Source organism: Arabidopsis lyrata (genome assembly GCF_000004255.2).
Source record: "Arabidopsis lyrata subsp. lyrata unplaced genomic scaffold ARALYscaffold_4, whole genome shotgun sequence".
NCBI classification, from domain to species: Eukaryota; Viridiplantae; Streptophyta; class Magnoliopsida; order Brassicales; family Brassicaceae; genus Arabidopsis; species Arabidopsis lyrata.
The window spans coordinates 20,165,051-20,182,099 of record NW_003302552.1 but is presented as its reverse complement, the minus strand read 5'-3'; the positions used below and the strand labels follow the sequence as shown (position 1 = coordinate 20,182,099).

The 17,049-nt window shown below is 30.7% G+C and overlaps 1 protein-coding gene across 1 annotated transcript; it reads left to right on the top strand.

Moving 5' to 3' along the window:
• Window positions 1-12,564: 12,564 nt before the first annotated feature.
• Window positions 12,565-15,945, top strand: LOC9315994 (regulatory protein NPR5). The gene is made up of 2 exons (XM_002881724.2): window positions 12,565-13,984; window positions 14,702-15,945. Exons 1-2 carry the CDS (start codon window positions 13,499-13,501, stop codon window positions 15,689-15,691), a joined length of 1,476 nt encoding a protein of 491 aa, XP_002881770.1. The 5' UTR covers window positions 12,565-13,498; the 3' UTR covers window positions 15,692-15,945.
• Window positions 15,946-17,049: the final 1,104 nt, after the last annotated feature.

Below are 17,049 nucleotides of genomic sequence, written 5' to 3'. Positions count from 1 at the left end.
ACCAATAACACATGTGAAGAAAAATTGTTAGTTTTCATTTTTGGCTAAGAAAAATAAAGTTAACAAATTTTAAAAATTAGATATATAGATTAGTATATGTAAATATTCTTTTTTTTAGTTTTCCTATTTCGTTAATGAAAAAAGTTAAATATATTTTGACAAATGTCAACATCTGATCGATAGACTTGACACGTGTCACGATCATGCGAATTATTAACTTTGAAAACCATACTTTATATAATAAGATATTATTAAAAAATAATGCTTATTACTAATTTTTTAAGTTAAATTATGGAGTATCTTTTTTCCTTGGATTCTAATTTGATCGACACTCGACACCATATCTGCAATCAGAAACATCTTTATAACACGTGAACCATATGGTGCAAAGTTATCAAAATCGAATAATTGTTGTACAACTTAAACCCTTATACTATAAATACGTACTATATAAACTGGGGTGCTGAAAAAAAAAAAAAAAAAAAATTGGGGTGCTGCAATTCAAATATATAAGTCGAATGTTGTTATGAATTATGATTGTAATATGAATATGTGATTTGTTCAATGATAAATATATCTTCTCACTTTAAAATCTTCAAAAAAAAAAAAGGTTATAAATTATAAATGAATAAGTTTTCGCTCTTTAGAGCATCTCCAATGTCCATCTCTATATTTTTCTCTATTTTAGAAGAAATTTTTGCTCCACTGTGTCCCTCTAAAATAGAGAAGAGAAACATTAAATTACTTTATATATAGAAGCATACATTGTCTTTCTCCTCTATTTTAGAGGAAACTCTCTATTTCAGAAGGATACATTGTAGCAAAATTTCCTGTAAAATAGAGTTCCTCTAAAATAAAAGAAAATATAGAAGCGGGCATTGGAGATGGTCTAAGTACTAGTTTCTATCATTTTTTTGGATACTAATAAATTACTTTATTTCAATGAATTAATATCCACTGAATATTTGTTATTTACATGACCTTAAATTTCAAATACTGGTTATCAAGAAAATGTTTTTTTTTTTTCTTTTTCGTTTTGATATAGAAAAAATAAACGAAATTCCTGGTCGAACATATTATGGCGATTGTGTCTAGTTATTTTGTCTTAAACCATAGCTTCATTTAAAAAGCATACAGATCTATAAGAATGTCTTTCCATATGGTATATATGAAGGGCGAAAAAAAAAACTGTTACTGAGGTATCAATCACACAAGTACGTTTTCTTGTTAGACAAGTATATGTCTTGTCAAACAAATAATGTAAAGATACGAAATTTGTAAGAAAATAAATATAGAGATGTTGACCGAAGAAAATACAAAAAGGAAAACATTGAGATATTAGTGTCAATGCCAAATTTTAGTCTAATCCAAAACTTATTTTATGCAATAATACAATGTAAATTATGATAATTAGAGTGAACTTGAAAACTGATACATCTAAGATGATGAATAGACAAGAAAGCCCCTGAGAGCAGAGATGATAGAGAAGAGCAAAGCCCAATGGTCACAGTCATCACAGAAACAGAAAGTTTCAGGTATCTCTTAACTCCAACTCCCAAGTTTTTCAATTTTCTTTCTCTCTCTTTCTATCTATTCTCTGAAACAAAAGGAATTTTTGAGAGCTTTTGGTTCAGCCCAAAGGTCTCTCACTCTCTCTGGTTATATGCAAAGGCTCTCATCATTATTCATTTAATACTACTGGAACAAGTGAACACTGAGTGAGAGAGACGCATGAAAAGGAGACTGAGACTTGAGCTCTAGGCCTACTCATGGTATGTGGAAGTCAGTGCTCTTATAACCTAAATTATTATTCATATTCCAATTATTCATATTCCAACTTAAATCATACAATCTGTTAGCTAACTTCAATTATAATCAAGTAGCTAACCTGTGAACATGAACGGTTTCAACACATGGTTATAAGTTGGACTTGGTTTGTTAGGTCATTGCAAAGAAAATCTGGGTAGATGGAGACCATCACACAATTAAATACTCTACCATGTGATAATTAATGTATATAATCAGGGAATCACATAAATTAATTTTTTGATTGAACAATAAATATAAGATTAAAACTGTCTTACTACTAAACAATTTTCTTAAACTTAGACTTTTACTGTTTACTGTTTAGTAACAGAACAATACTTATTGGTTTATTGAGTTTAGGGAGTGGTAGCAGAAGCTTTTTTTTTTTTTTTTTTTTTCACAAGTGGTAGCAGAAGCTTGTCAGGTGATTTTGTGTTTAATGACACGTGTCGAACGCTATGACAGACTTGAAGTAGACGGAGTCCGTTTAAAGTAACGCCGCGGCCGTACCGTTATTTTTTGAAAGCCGCTATTTTCGCATAACCATAACTAGGAAGAGACCTCTCATGTGATAGATAAAAAAGTTCATGTAATTATTAATTATTACCTACAAGAAAAGAATTGACAACAAAATAAATAGCCAATAATAATATTTATTATAAATTTCGGCAAGTTAGAGAAATGAAGTCAATGGTACTCAAAATTATCTGCTATATAAGAAAATGTACCAAAAAATTGCAGAAAATAGAATAATTTAATATACAATATGAATCTCATTTTAATTCCATGCATGTACTTATATGTGTGTTGGTTTTGGTGCGTTTTTGATCATTTTTAATTACTATAGCGAAAATTCAGAGGATGGTTTTTTGGTAGCTTCATTTAAAATTTTCGAATTAGTTAAAACTTAAAAGTATAAGAAAATGAAAAAAGAGAAAAAGAAAAATAAGAGAGGAGCAGCAGAGAGACAGAGAGAGGGGGAGATTGAGAGGTCAAGTCATTGAAGTCAACATCACATCTCTTCACATGCAATAACACACGCCATTGTCTTGTCTTGTCATAGATCAATTTGCATACCAACAAAATTTTAATCGCATACTTAAATAATCTATCTATGGATTCATGTTTATACTTAGCATAAATGTATATAAAAGATTCAAGTTTTTTGTCCACAAAAAGAAAAGAAAAAAAAAATTCAAGTTTAATTGCATCTGTTTCAGTTGTATTGGGCCTATAAAATTTATAGAGAATATGCATCAACTAACCATTAACCATGAATATGAAAAGAATTGAGAAACTAACTATGATGTTATAAGACACACTCTCTCTTCAATTACAATTACTTTTATACCCATTTATTTATTACATGTTATTTTTAAAAATCACACAAACACTCACATGATTATGTGATGAAGAACTTCCAACGATTAACGACTACGACACCGCATTCTTTTTCTTCTCGAGACGGAAGAACGACGACCACAATAAAATCATTGTTACTAATTTAATCTACCATTATCATCATCACCCACCACATTCTTCTCCTTTTCGCGACGGAATAACGACGACTACAACAAAATCATTGTTACTATTTGTGAGTACGACACCACCATCACCACTCGCGACGAACACCACCACCGCTTCTTCCAAAACCATCATCACCTCCGCCATAACCACCTTCCTCACGGCTACCACTACCACTGTATACATCTAATTTGTCAAAGATCACTCATTTTCTATATTTTGGTCATGGTTGTTGTGAGAATGAATAGATTTTGTAAAATTTCACGTTATTTTTTAATATTAATCGATATTTTTTTTGTTTGACATGCTATTATAATATATATCATGTTACTAATTTGTTTCGCACGATTCCTTTTCAAATTAAATGATATTTATTTATATATCATGCTATTTTTGCAAAATGTACAATATAAAATGTCACTTTTTTGATAAATATCGTGTTATTTTAATATGTTTCACGCGATTTGTTGAAATTTTTCAAATCTATGACTTTTTCTTCGCATAAACTTGCTCATGGTTCAACTTTTCAAATGAAATGATATTTGTTCATATAACATGCTATTTTGAATAACTATACGTTATAAAATGTCACTGTTTTTATAAATATCATGCTATTTTAACACGTTTCATGCGATTTGTTGAAATTTCTCAAATCTATTACTCTTTTCTCCGCATAAGCTTGCTCATGGTTCAACTTGCAAGGACATTTTTGTCTTTTAATATGCCGTCATATGGTTAGTTACCTATAAAAAAACTGACAATAGTTAGTTTCTTAATTTTGACTCAAAATTTGGTTAATTTGTAATATTACCCAAATTTATAAGATATAGAAAAATATTTGGTTCCACTTTTTCGTATATAGAAAAATAATATTACCATGAAAAGTAGTTTCAATTAAGATTTTCAGATATGATTTGTTTCCCTTTAGATTCAGATTGATTCGTTTATTTGAATTAACATTCTTAATCATACATATGGATCTGCTAAAACAAAATGTCATATGTTTTACTTTTACCTGTTGAAAAAAGCAACTTATTAAAACTCAACCAAATGGTAGTGACTTGGTGGTAAACAAAATATAGTGTATAGACGTATAGTCAATTTGTTATGTCCATGTTCGATTCTCATTCAATGCCGAAATTCTTTCTAATTTTTTCAAATTTTTTTATTAAAGCAACTTACGTTTACTCTTTGTTTTTAAACCACTTCTATATATTTCCTTTTTTCTGCATAATTCAAATCACCTGCAATCCGTAACAAACACTCCTTCTGCAGCAATCTACAACCTAGTAATTCCAGCTTTCCTAGTCTACTTTTACATACACACACATGCAACAAATATACAATTTTTATAATATTTTGAAATTGCAAGTAAATACTATATGGTACTTTATATTGTTAATGAATATCGCATATTGTTGGTAATAATTATAGTTAAGAAAACAATAAGCACTTTTAGCATTCTAAGTTAATTAATCCAAATGCGTTTACTGGTCTCCTAAAGGCCTGCAATATGATAACTCAGGCACCTATTTAATTTGTTGTATCCTCTACCCTTTTTCTGGGCCAAATGACATACACACATACACATATTAAAAGATATATATAATGGAATGATATATATGGTTTAGTTTCATATCTTCTCTTCTGTTATTTGCATCTGATTCTCTACATTTGCCAAAGATTTTCCTTTTGAATGATTTGAAGGAAAATATAATGTGGGATCCATGAAATAAAATTTTAGTGAAAGTGAACCAAATATGGATATAATTTTAATGTTATTATTCTCAATTCCAACTTTAAAATGTTCCTTTTATTTTTAATAATCTAACTTTTTGTGGCCAATGGGACCCAGATTTATCAATTAACACAAAAGAATCTCCACTTGACCCCTAATACTAATATAGTTGATTTAATTATCTGTTAAATTCTTTCCAAAATTTAAAACTTTCTTCTTTTCATCAAGTGTGAAGTGTGTGCTCTTCTTTAATTTTCGTCTGCTTTCTCCTGTCAAGTCCCTTTCCCATTATAAGAAGAGAAAGATACGCCTAATCTCCTAAGTTTCTAGTTTTTTCTTTAATAATTATCTTCTCATTTGTATCCAAAGAAATATTTAAAAATTAAGTCTCTAAAGGCTTTTTTTAATTATATAATTCATATAAAATTACCGTAGAATACCGTAATTCAATTTTAACTATAATGTGAGACTGCAATTAAAATTCAAAGCTTAAAGAGGTTTAGAAATGATGGATTAGTTTGTCTTTATCCTCCATCTGGATGACATTAAGAGCGAGGGCCCCTTTTTGTGCCCCATAATACATATTTGTCGTATGCACATCATGAAGTTAGTGCAAATCTTTATATATAGCTCTGGTATATGTACTTGGTTTCTTTTGAGTGGTTAAAGTAAAAATTTTGAAAAAGAGTCGAGATGACTTGTGGAATCAATAAATTATGCATAATTATTACCACTTTTCCTTTTCCCTTTTATTCAAGAATGATGTTTTTCGTAATCTTTTGTGCTATACTACTTAAACATTAGTACTTGACATCAGTTTTATAATATTGAATACCGGCTGAGTTATAAAAAAATGATTATTACTTTTATAATGATCATTAGTGAGAAGTTTAAAGTATCAACTACACTAGAACAATACATGCCCTATTCTCATTAACACAATACATGCCTTATGCCCAATTTGAATAGTGGCATAACAAAACCATTAACACAAATCACTAAACTAGATATTTTGGCCATGAGTATAGCGACTAAATTCTAACAAAAAGGAACATCAGAAGATGCTTTAGGTTAAAGAACTCATTCGTTGACGTATCAAATTATATATATATATATATATATATATATATTTCTTCATCTATTATTGTTAGAAAACAGACTACTACTACTAAACAATAATAATTTTATAATGTCATATAAGTTTTTGTAAATATTGCAAAACATTTATCATTAAAAAAGAAATATGATATATATTACGGAGAGGCTATGTATATGTTACATATATATATATATATATATATATATATATATATATATATATATATAACGTGGAGAAATTTCTTTTAATATCTCCATACATTTGTTTTTGGCTTCTCTAGTGGCTAGTATTATGAGAAATTTGCAAGAATATTCTTAACTGGAATCAACTACGTATACACACTTTTGTCGGTCCGTATGACTACTAGACAAGTTGATTTCAAGGGATTTGATTCGAAGTGTTTTGGAGCTCATTAGGTATACTATTTTCATCCAATGAAGACGTATAAAGAAAAACAAATTTTCTAGAACCTTTAACCTTTCGAGAACTTTTTACCAAAAAAAAAAAAATCTAGAACCGATTCTAATATGTGGAGGAGGGTGCACACGATATATAGACCGGTCGATGTGATAGCTGTGAAGACAAAAGACAAATTGAGGAATGGCAATTGATTGTAAATATCAAACGCCAATGATTTAGGGCAAAGACCATGTGAGTACATAGCAACAATTGAAGTATATTGGACTTTTAACATACTACAAAAACACGAATTATATATAATCATGTGGCCAATATAAATATTTTGGTCAAATGTTTCAAAGTGACTTTTGTCAACTTTAAAAGTTCCCACGAGAAATCTAATATCCTATCACCAAAATAGGAAGTCAAATTTATCCTTCATCAGATTTAAACAACAAAGATTTGCGAGACGACTATATATTTATAAGCCCATTGCTCTTTTTTTTTTTTTTTTTTTTTGAAATCCCTGAAACTGGATTAATTTAATTATAATTGGATTTTTTGTCCACGTCAAAGCTTAAATCAATTTAAGAGAAACTCAGTTTAGTTTTATAACCCATATTATTATTTGTCGAGAAATAAGGTTTGGGTCTAATAGATTATTAGTCAAGAATTTGCGATAGATCATGTTAATGAAATATAAAACCACGTCTTGAGGGTATTCAAGAATTTACATATCATGTTTACTGATTTTTTTTAATAGGTTAGTTCAATTTTCTGTTTTCTTTAGCTGCCATTAGGTTTTGCTCTTTAGAGTAGTCGAATGGATGGTAGAAATGGAGAGCATATTTGGCGACTTTCTCCAACACAAACATTAAGAGAGACAATATCATCACAATCATATATATTTTCCACCACAACCACATAATAGATAATTTAATTTGTGGTGTATTGACCCAACTCCCTCCACAAGAACCTAATTTCTTATGCTCATCCACTTCTCATTTTCTATGGATTTTCCATCAACATTTGAATCACCAGCTCACAACATTCAGTTGGGCTCCACTAAATTCCTCCTTTCTCTTTCTCTCTCTTTATATATATTGGTGTATACATACATACAGATTTATACCTATAGTATAGATACAAGAACCCTACAATTTGTAGGCTAGAAAGTCAAAAAGTCAGATCGACCTCAGCCAATGGGCTTGCACTCAAAGCATAGACATGGGTTATTGCCTTATTGGTGGACACCTATATATGAATTATTTGGAATCTACATAAGTTTCTTAATTTGATGTTCAACTTCAGGAGTTTCACTTGAAGACGACTTTGAAGTTTGAAGAGTGGAACTTCTTGGGGTTCATTTTATTTTCGGCTGCTTTCGAAGCTGTCGTCATCTTTTGGGGAAAATATTAACACATACATACATCTATATTAGAGATACACTTAAACCAGATTATTTTCCAACAAAATCTAAGTTCGCTGATTCAAATCTTGTTCAAACTATTAGACTTTTTTCACTTTCCTAGAGCCTAGAGAGTATGACATGATGTTAGGAAAATGATGGCTTTAGATGTATCATTTCTCATTGGTTGTATATTTTGACCGTTGCAAACTTTCTACTGATTTTAAGCATACTCCGAAGTTAGTTTAAGATTCAGGTCAGGTACTAAATTGTAAGTGTGATTACATACATAATCTTCGCATATCCTTGGGCCATTGGCCTCACATAAGTTATTAATAAATTAATGTATATATGTTGGTATGTCAAAGTTGGTGATGCAAAAAAAAGTCTATAGAACAATGTTGTTCATATAGCATTTCGTTAGTTGTTTACTGTTAAAGAACAGTGAAGATTGCCAAATTAAACAGGATTAATTTAGCCATGTGAATAGTTTCGCTTGTTTCTTTGAATCCTTATTATTTATAATTCATTAGTACAGCTTTTTTCTAATTATCCATACATGTAACCCACACATACCTCGATTTGCATTGTTCCCTTATTAAATAATATCTATATTTGTAAAAGGAAAACGGAGAATACAAACTTTTAAGTGTTTACAGGAAAAAAGAAAAAGAAAAAAATGAGTGTAGCATTGGATGATAATTAAGTGGTTTAGAAATGTAGTGATCAGTATTTCTCCACGTATCAATCTTAATTATTTAATATATAAGCTTTTGGTGGCATCTTTTATTAGCTTTTCCCTTAATCTTGTAATATAATAAAAAATTAATGCTGTCGGGGTATGGAAAACAAAAAGCAAGCAAATGACAGAAAAATAATTTCTTAAGATAAGAAAAGAGAAAGGGGAAGAAAAGGGAATGGGAATATATTAAATGTAGGTTTTTAAAGTTTTCAGAAAGTAGCATATATGGAATATCAAATTCCAAATGTGGTACCATTCCATTGTTAATCATGTCTGGATTAATTTTTATTATCGTAAACGTGCACATTGATCATAAACTTATTTTTTGGTTACATATGCATCAAATATTGCAGATAACTAAAACCAAAACAAAATAATATATATTGCAGATAATTTAATTTATAGAATTAGTGAGTACACTTGGAAAAAATTCAGTTTCAATACTTAATAAAAGATGTAATTAAGTTACATAACTAAAGTAGAGGTGGAATTGTCGGGTCACTCGAAGGGATTTATCCTAAAATGGACTCTAACATAGATTAAAGACTAATTCTAATTAGGCTCTTTGGAGCTCTTTTGTGCGTCTTTAATTACTAATTTAGTATTAATGGAGTATAGACTTTAACCATTTTCTTCTTTCAAAACATGCATTGTAGGATCTCGTAAAAAAAAAAAAAAAGAGTGTTAAGCAAACAAAGGGGGTAAATACAAATAGTAGGTAGCAAAACTTTAGGATCTCGTCAAACCAGGACCCGCTTCCCCATTCACTCTTTGGTAAGTAATTGAGTAAAGAAAACCAAACATATATATCTGCGACGGACAAATCGGAAAATTCGTTCCAAACAAATATATTATGTAAAAACATTTGTTCAGAACATGTTATTAAATATCAGTTACATTATGTTTTAGAGAAAACTAATATCCCTAATGACTGTGTTTTAATATAGAAAAAAAACAAATATATAATCAATCACCCATCTTATTTTTTTTCAAAAAACAGTATTCATAGTCATAGCTAGCAATAGTACAAGAGACCTTTAAATGAATACCATAAGAAACTTTTTTTTTTTTCATAAGAGCAACTACATCGGTTGAAATAAGTTTTTGAGTTTCCTATAAATTAAATATTATTTTTTTAATATTAAAAAAATGGACCACTAATAAATAGACAATGGAGAGAGAGTTTATAAAATGCCTAGCAACGTATCTTAAAAGAGAAATATCTCTAGTTCTCTCTCCTCTTTTTAAAATTATAATTTTGAGAAACTTTTTTAGAGATCAGCGTTGTGGTTGCTCTAAGAAACTTAAAACACAAGAATTACGCAAACTAGGCATTTGTTCTAAAAATCTCTGCATATTTCTGATTAATGACTCATCTCTTGAAGAAATTATTTATCTGATTATTCTTCGTCTATTCCGATTTTTTTCCGTATCATCCTCTAATTCGAAAACTCTCCGCCTAATTTTGCATACCCTAATTATTTTTAGATTGTAAGTATAAAATAATTTTTTTTTGTTATTCAGACATTTAGATTGCGAGTTTGTGAAATTTTATAATAATTTATGTTTAAAATTTTAAAATAAATCATTAAATTTTGTCTGAAATTTATATTTCTGTGTTTACTATAATTTTGAAAACAATACTGAATTAATATGTTTTAAAACATTAAAATAATCCTAAAACTAGTTTGAAGTTTCCGATTAATTTTTTATTTTAGTCCAATTCTCTGATTAATCATTAGATCCATATCGAATACCCGATTAACACCTAACAATTTTTCAAGGAACTAGGCTAAATCACACGATGTGTTTCAAACTTTTGCATATATATATATATATATATAGAAATGTATGATGTTAGTAGGGATAATGTCCGGAAAAAGAAACCAAAAAAAAACCCGAGAAACAGAACATTTCAATGAGGATAATAATCATTTCATGAAATTAAAAAAGAAAAGAAACATTTTCAATTGACAAAAACAAGTACTACATTTTGATGTAAAAAAAAAAAGAGAGGAAAATGTATAAATTGAAAAGAAGAGAGAGAGAGAATGAAAAGACAAGTCAAACGTCAAATCGAACCACTTCCTTATCATACGACTGTCAGTGCCCTTCTGTGTTGTCATTCTTTTTTCTCTTATTTTTTCTCACTTTCCTTTTACCCCAAAATTACCAAACAAAGAGAGAAATAGCTTCTTTTTTTTGTTTTTGTTTTCAAAATAAATATCCTCTCACACGTGTGCTCTCGAACGCACGACGTAGATAACAACAATACAACATATACCAAAAAAATAATAGTTCGTACGACAAGAATGCATTCCATTATCTTTTTCATTAAATCAACAAATTTCTAATAACTAAGATGTTCTTTTTTTCTTCCAAGAAGGCATAACAAATAAGATGTTAATAGAGTTTTATCAAGTCTTTTACTCCCTTTTCGAATGAGTATATTTTTAGCAACAAATAATATATTTTTAATGGGAAATTACCCTTTTAGAATGACCAAATCATAAATTAATTCTTATACCGAATTTGGTTATAATAATGAGAAGAAAAACAATAACAAGACGGACCCTATCGATCCGGCCGACACGCTTCTCTATGTCCGTCCCACTCACTTTCCCATCCATGTGTATTTTTTTCTGAAATTATTATTATTTTTTTATAACGAAGAATGAATTTAATTTAATTTGATTGGTCCAACTCCAGTCCAACTAGTTAAATACAGCTTTCTCAACTGGTGAATATATGGGTTCGGACCACGACTGCGCCATTATCAGAGCCACGTCTTGACTTCTGTGGTTTCATTCTCTACCTGATTGATTTGATTTTTGTATGTTAGACGAATAATAGCTTTGTTTGATGATTCACTACTATATGATTTTTTTGCCATTTAACATATATCTTGGTAATCAGTTAACCACTATATCGTATACAGTTGAAGTTTAATATTGACAAAAATTGCATTTTCATTAGAGCAACGTGCTCATACAACCATTGTTTAAAATTTTAATTTAAATAAACAATAATTTTCTAATAAGTTGTTATGAGCGACTGTCAAAAAGATATCACTAAATTAATGATAAAAATTAGCGCTTGATTTTAGTTTTACATGCATTAACACATTAAATAATTATATAAAGCCTAAAAAATTTAGATCACCCATTTAATTAAAAAGAATTATTTGATAAATTAAGTATTTAAATTAATCACAAGGATAACCCGTTTTAAAAAAAATGTTTTAAGTACCCATTTTTCTGAGCTCATTGCCATCTACTCATCTAGTGCAATTTATCTTTATTTATGAAACATATCTTACATCACCGTTAATATACAAAATGTTTTAACATTTTATATATAGTATTATAATACATGATAAGTCCTTAAACAAAAAAATACATGATAAGTTATAAATTTAGTCGTCTATAAATGAATAATTCAATCCACAACAAATGCAAATACCTTTAACAAAAAATAAATAAATTCAAATACAAAATATAATTCAACTAACAACAGCAAATCAAAAAGAAAAATTGAATTCATGATATGTAGTAACAGTCTAACAGAATTTTCAATTGATATATGTTATTTACAAGATTTGGGGCTTATATTTGTAGATATATAAGTAAAATTTTGATAGTTCTAGGCTAATCTTATTAGGATTAGTTTAATAGTTGATTGCTGTGTATGTAAAGTAAGAATATCCAGTTCTTACGTAAAATCGAGTGACCAAATTTTTTGTATCCCGGATCTTCTGGTTAGAAAAAAATTTAATACCTAGCCAAAAAAAGTAAAGCGAATTTAAAATAAGAAAAAGAAAAAGTAAAGAGGAGAAAAGAAGGATGGTGAGGATTGGTCCAACGGTCAAACAGAAAACCATCAAATCAGATTTCACTACAGTTACGAAATTTATTTCACTCCTTCTTTCTGTCTTTTAACTTAATTAGGCCTATGTTCTTATCCATCACCTTCCTCTCTTTTTTTACCATTTTATCCCATCTCCCATTTATATATATACATGTGTATCATTGTGTTGTTCAGGCTTCACATGGTTCTGTATCAAGCCAAAAAGACAATTGCCGAGGATCTTGGATTTATTATATTATCCCACTACTACTCAATTCATACGCCTTGTTTTCTTTGTTGGAAATCAGATTTAGGTAGGATTTTGATTAGTCAGGTGCTAATGATGTTTCATTGTTTATTAACACTTAATTCTCTCATTTGAAATTCTTTCTATTTTCCATTAATAGGTTTGGCCCACCTTTGTATTCATTTCTTCTTAATAATTATTTTCCTGTTTTAGTAACCAAATCACTAAATTTCCATTGATTATTAATAATACTTTTAACCCTTTTTATAATCGGCATAAAGACAAAACACTGAAACAGTTATTAATTTTTTTACCATCTTAGTTTAAATATCTGAGCCGCCCGGTTCATCCATTCAAATCTCTCTCTTTCTCTTATCAGGCCAAAAAAAATATCTAACACCACAAAGCAATAAAGAATCCTTCTCTCTCTCTCTTTCTCTTTCTTTCTCTCAGAGAGAAGCAAGAAAGAAGCTTCAAAAGACCAAAGCTTAAGCTTTTTCCCCCGGAAAATTTGTTCCCCTTTTTCCAAAAACTAATCATAATTCAAAACTTCATCCTCTATTAGCCAACAAGATCAATCAAAGGAGGCAACATATTTTTTTCCTTCTCTTTCTCAAAAGACTACTTGCTAAAACCCTAGCTTTTGTTCTATAGAGAATTCAAGAACCAAATTTCTTTTTATAAAAAAGATGAGCAGTCTTGAAGAATCTTTGAGATCTCTATCGTTGGATTTCCTAAACCTACTAATCAACGGTCAAGCTTTCTCCGACGTGACTTTCAGCGTTGAAGGTCGTTTAGTCCACGCTCACCGTTGTATCCTCGCCGCACGGAGTCTTTTCTTTCGCAAATTCTTCTGTGGGACAGACTCACCACAACCTGTCACTGGTATAGACCCGACCCGACATGGGTCCGTACCCGCTAGCCCAACAAGAGGCTCCACGGCCCCAGCTGGAGTTATACCAGTGAACTCAGTCGGTTATGAGGTGTTTCTGTTGCTACTTCAGTTTCTTTATAGCGGACAAGTCTCCATCGTGCCGCAGAAACACGAGCCTAGACCTAATTGTGGCGAGAGAGGATGTTGGCACACTCATTGCTCAGCCGCCGTTGATCTTGCTCTTGATACTCTCGCCGCCTCTCGTTACTTCGGCGTCGAGCAGCTCGCATTGCTCACTCAGGTTCTCTTTCCCTCTGTCTCTGCCTTCACACTACTTACTTCTCCATGCATATCACAATGAAACAAAATTGAAAGTTTCCACTTTGTTGGTGTTGTTCTGCTTCTTTTAAATTGTTTTCTTTCATGAGCTTGGTTTAAATTTAATAAATCATGAAACCCTTTTGGTTCGATTTTTTGTTTTCTTTTGTTCATAGATTTAGCTTAAGTTTATTAAATCACGAAACTCATTTGGTTTAATTATTTTTCTTTCATGGATTAAATTTGTTAATTTTCAAAAACTGTATTTGATTAAATATACGTGTATATATATATTTTAAGTTATATTTGTTCTTGTCTTGATTTCATGTGTAAATGTGTTTAAGTTTCTTGCTTTGAAACAACTTTCCATCGGCCGCTAATGTTTCCGAAAGTAGAAGCCGGTGGTTTTGTTGCACGGAAGAGAATTTTCCTTAAAGTAGAAAATTTGAAGAGCTATATTATGTAGTTGGATCTATTCGTTTCTTGGTCTTAATGTCTTATCCAATTAATTTTCCTCATTTGGGGTTTAGATACTAATCAATCTATAAAAAAAAAAAAAATCCATATGAGATGACAAGAAAGTTAATTAATAGAAACAAATCCATACCCTAAAAATGGAAATTAAACCCCACTTGCTGAAAAAGTCGGTTCTTTGGATTTATAGCATACTAATCAAATAAACTGTTTGTATGATTGGCAGAAACAATTGGCAAGCATGGTGGAGAAAGCCTCTATTGAAGATGTGATGAAAGTTTTAATAGCATCAAGAAAGCAAGACATGCATCAATTATGGACCACTTGCTCTCACTTAGTTGCTAAATCAGGTCTCCCGCCAGAGATTCTAGCCAAACATCTCCCTATCGACGTTGTCGCCAAAATAGAAGAGCTTCGTCTGAAATCTTCTATCGCTCGCCGTTCTCTAATGCCTCACAACCACCACCATGATCTCAGCGTGGCTCAAGACCTAGAAGATCAAAAGATTAGAAGGATGCGACGAGCTTTGGATTCATCAGACGTGGAGCTAGTGAAGCTGATGGTTATGGGAGAAGGACTCAATCTTGATGAGTCATTAGCATTGCATTACGCTGTTGAAAGTTGTAGTAGAGAAGTTGTCAAGGCTTTGCTTGAACTTGGAGCTGCCGACGTGAATTATCCGGCGGGTCCCGCGGGAAAAACACCTTTACACATTGCGGCTGAGATGGTCTCTCCAGACATGGTGGCTGTTCTGTTAGACCACCACGCTGATCCTAATGTACGGACAGTTGGTGGAATCACTCCTCTTGATATCCTTAGAACATTAACTTCGGATTTCTTGTTCAAGGGGGCAGTTCCTGGATTGACTCACATTGAACCGAACAAGCTTAGGCTTTGCCTCGAGCTTGTTCAATCAGCTGCAATGGTGATATCTCGAGAAGAAGGAAACAATAGCAACAATCAAAATAATGATAACAATACCGGGATTTACCCTCACATGAATGAGGAGCACAATAGTGGAAGCAGTGGAGGGAGCAATAACAATTTGGATTCAAGATTGGTTTATCTCAATCTTGGAGCAGGTACGGGTCAGATGGGTCCAGGTCGAGATCAAGGGGATGACCATATCAGTCAGAGGGAAGGTATGAGTCGGCATCATCATCATCATCATCAAGACCCATCTACAATGTATCACCATCATCAACATCACTTCTAGTTCTCTATTGGTCTCTATATCTCAACCATTAAGACTCAAAATATATTTATTGACTTAGTTCTTATATCATTCTATATATATTTTTGTATATGGAAATGAGGACCTATAAGGAGAGTATTAAGAAGAGGGGCATGGAGGAATTGAAGATCATGCATCATATAATTAAAGACTAGGTTTATTTAATTTAGTTGCTCTAGCTAGCGTTGTACTAATTAATCATTTGATTAATTTGCCATTGCCCATTGATTAGTTAATATCTTATCTTTCTACCCTAGTTCATGCTCTCGTACGTAACTACGGCTGTTAGAAATAATCATATGGAACGCTTTAAATTTATTAAGCCTAACTAACAGAAGTTACTATACAATAATAATACATGGTATGTTCGAAATAAACCTTTCACAATAATAGTTTTACAAGATGTTGTTTACTTGTTTTATTCGTGATTCGAGAACTGTCTTTTAATTGAAGTTTTTGTATGTATTTGCATCAGCATTGTCTTATCGGGTTTATAAATATAATCATATTATATGGTACACAACAAAAAAATATATCTTTCCGTTTATCCTCTTCAAAAATTTGATGGTTACAAAATATTTGTTGTGTGGCTGATTCTCTATCGTCGTATAAAACGGTCTGCAACTTGGAATATCGCTAGTAATTATATATATATATATAATAGTTTTTTTATTGACGTCGAATATCACTGCTATATTATATGACTGATTTCACATACACAATATTTCACTTCTCTATCTTATTTCGGATGCGTTGATCGTGAAACTAGCTACTGGCTAGTACATATCAGAAAATAAAGTAATTATTAGAAAAATTATTGTTAACGAATCTAAAGTATAATCCATTATTTATTCCTTCCTCTAGTTTACATCGAATCATATTTTCAAAAGTTGAAACATGAGATGATATCACCATAACTTCTTATGTTTTAGCTACAGTGTTATTATATATGGGAGGTTCAAACCGGTTAACCAATATTATTCGTTGTCTAATAACTTATTTGCTTAATTTATTTTAAAAATACAGAATAAACTACAAATTAGAAACAATTTTCTCTTGATTGCGAAAGATATCGTTATGTTTGATCCCCGAAAAAGAAAAAAAAAAGGTTAAGAAGCTAATATAGGATAAAAAAAAACTTTAAATGAGGATTGGAATTGATTGGTAAACTTAGAATGGAAGCAATCGTTTATTCATCTCTAACATAAAATTGAAACATCAAATCCATTGTCGTGTAAAGATTAACACAAGGAGATTGGGACATTACATTAGGAAACAAACACCTTTGATCATATAAAAACACATATAAATATAACAAAGAGAAAATAAAATAAAAATGA

What these genes read in the sequence shown, in the direction of transcription:
- LOC9315994 (XM_002881724.2), top strand. Translation starts at nt 13,499, where the DNA reads ATGAGCAGTCTTGAAGAATCTTTGAGATCTCTATCGTTGGATTTCCTA. An exon ending in AGCTCGCATTGCTCACTCAG is followed by an intron (nt 13,985 to 14,701) that starts GTTCTCTTTCCC and finishes TATGATTGGCAG; the next exon opens with AAACAATTGGCAAGCATGGT.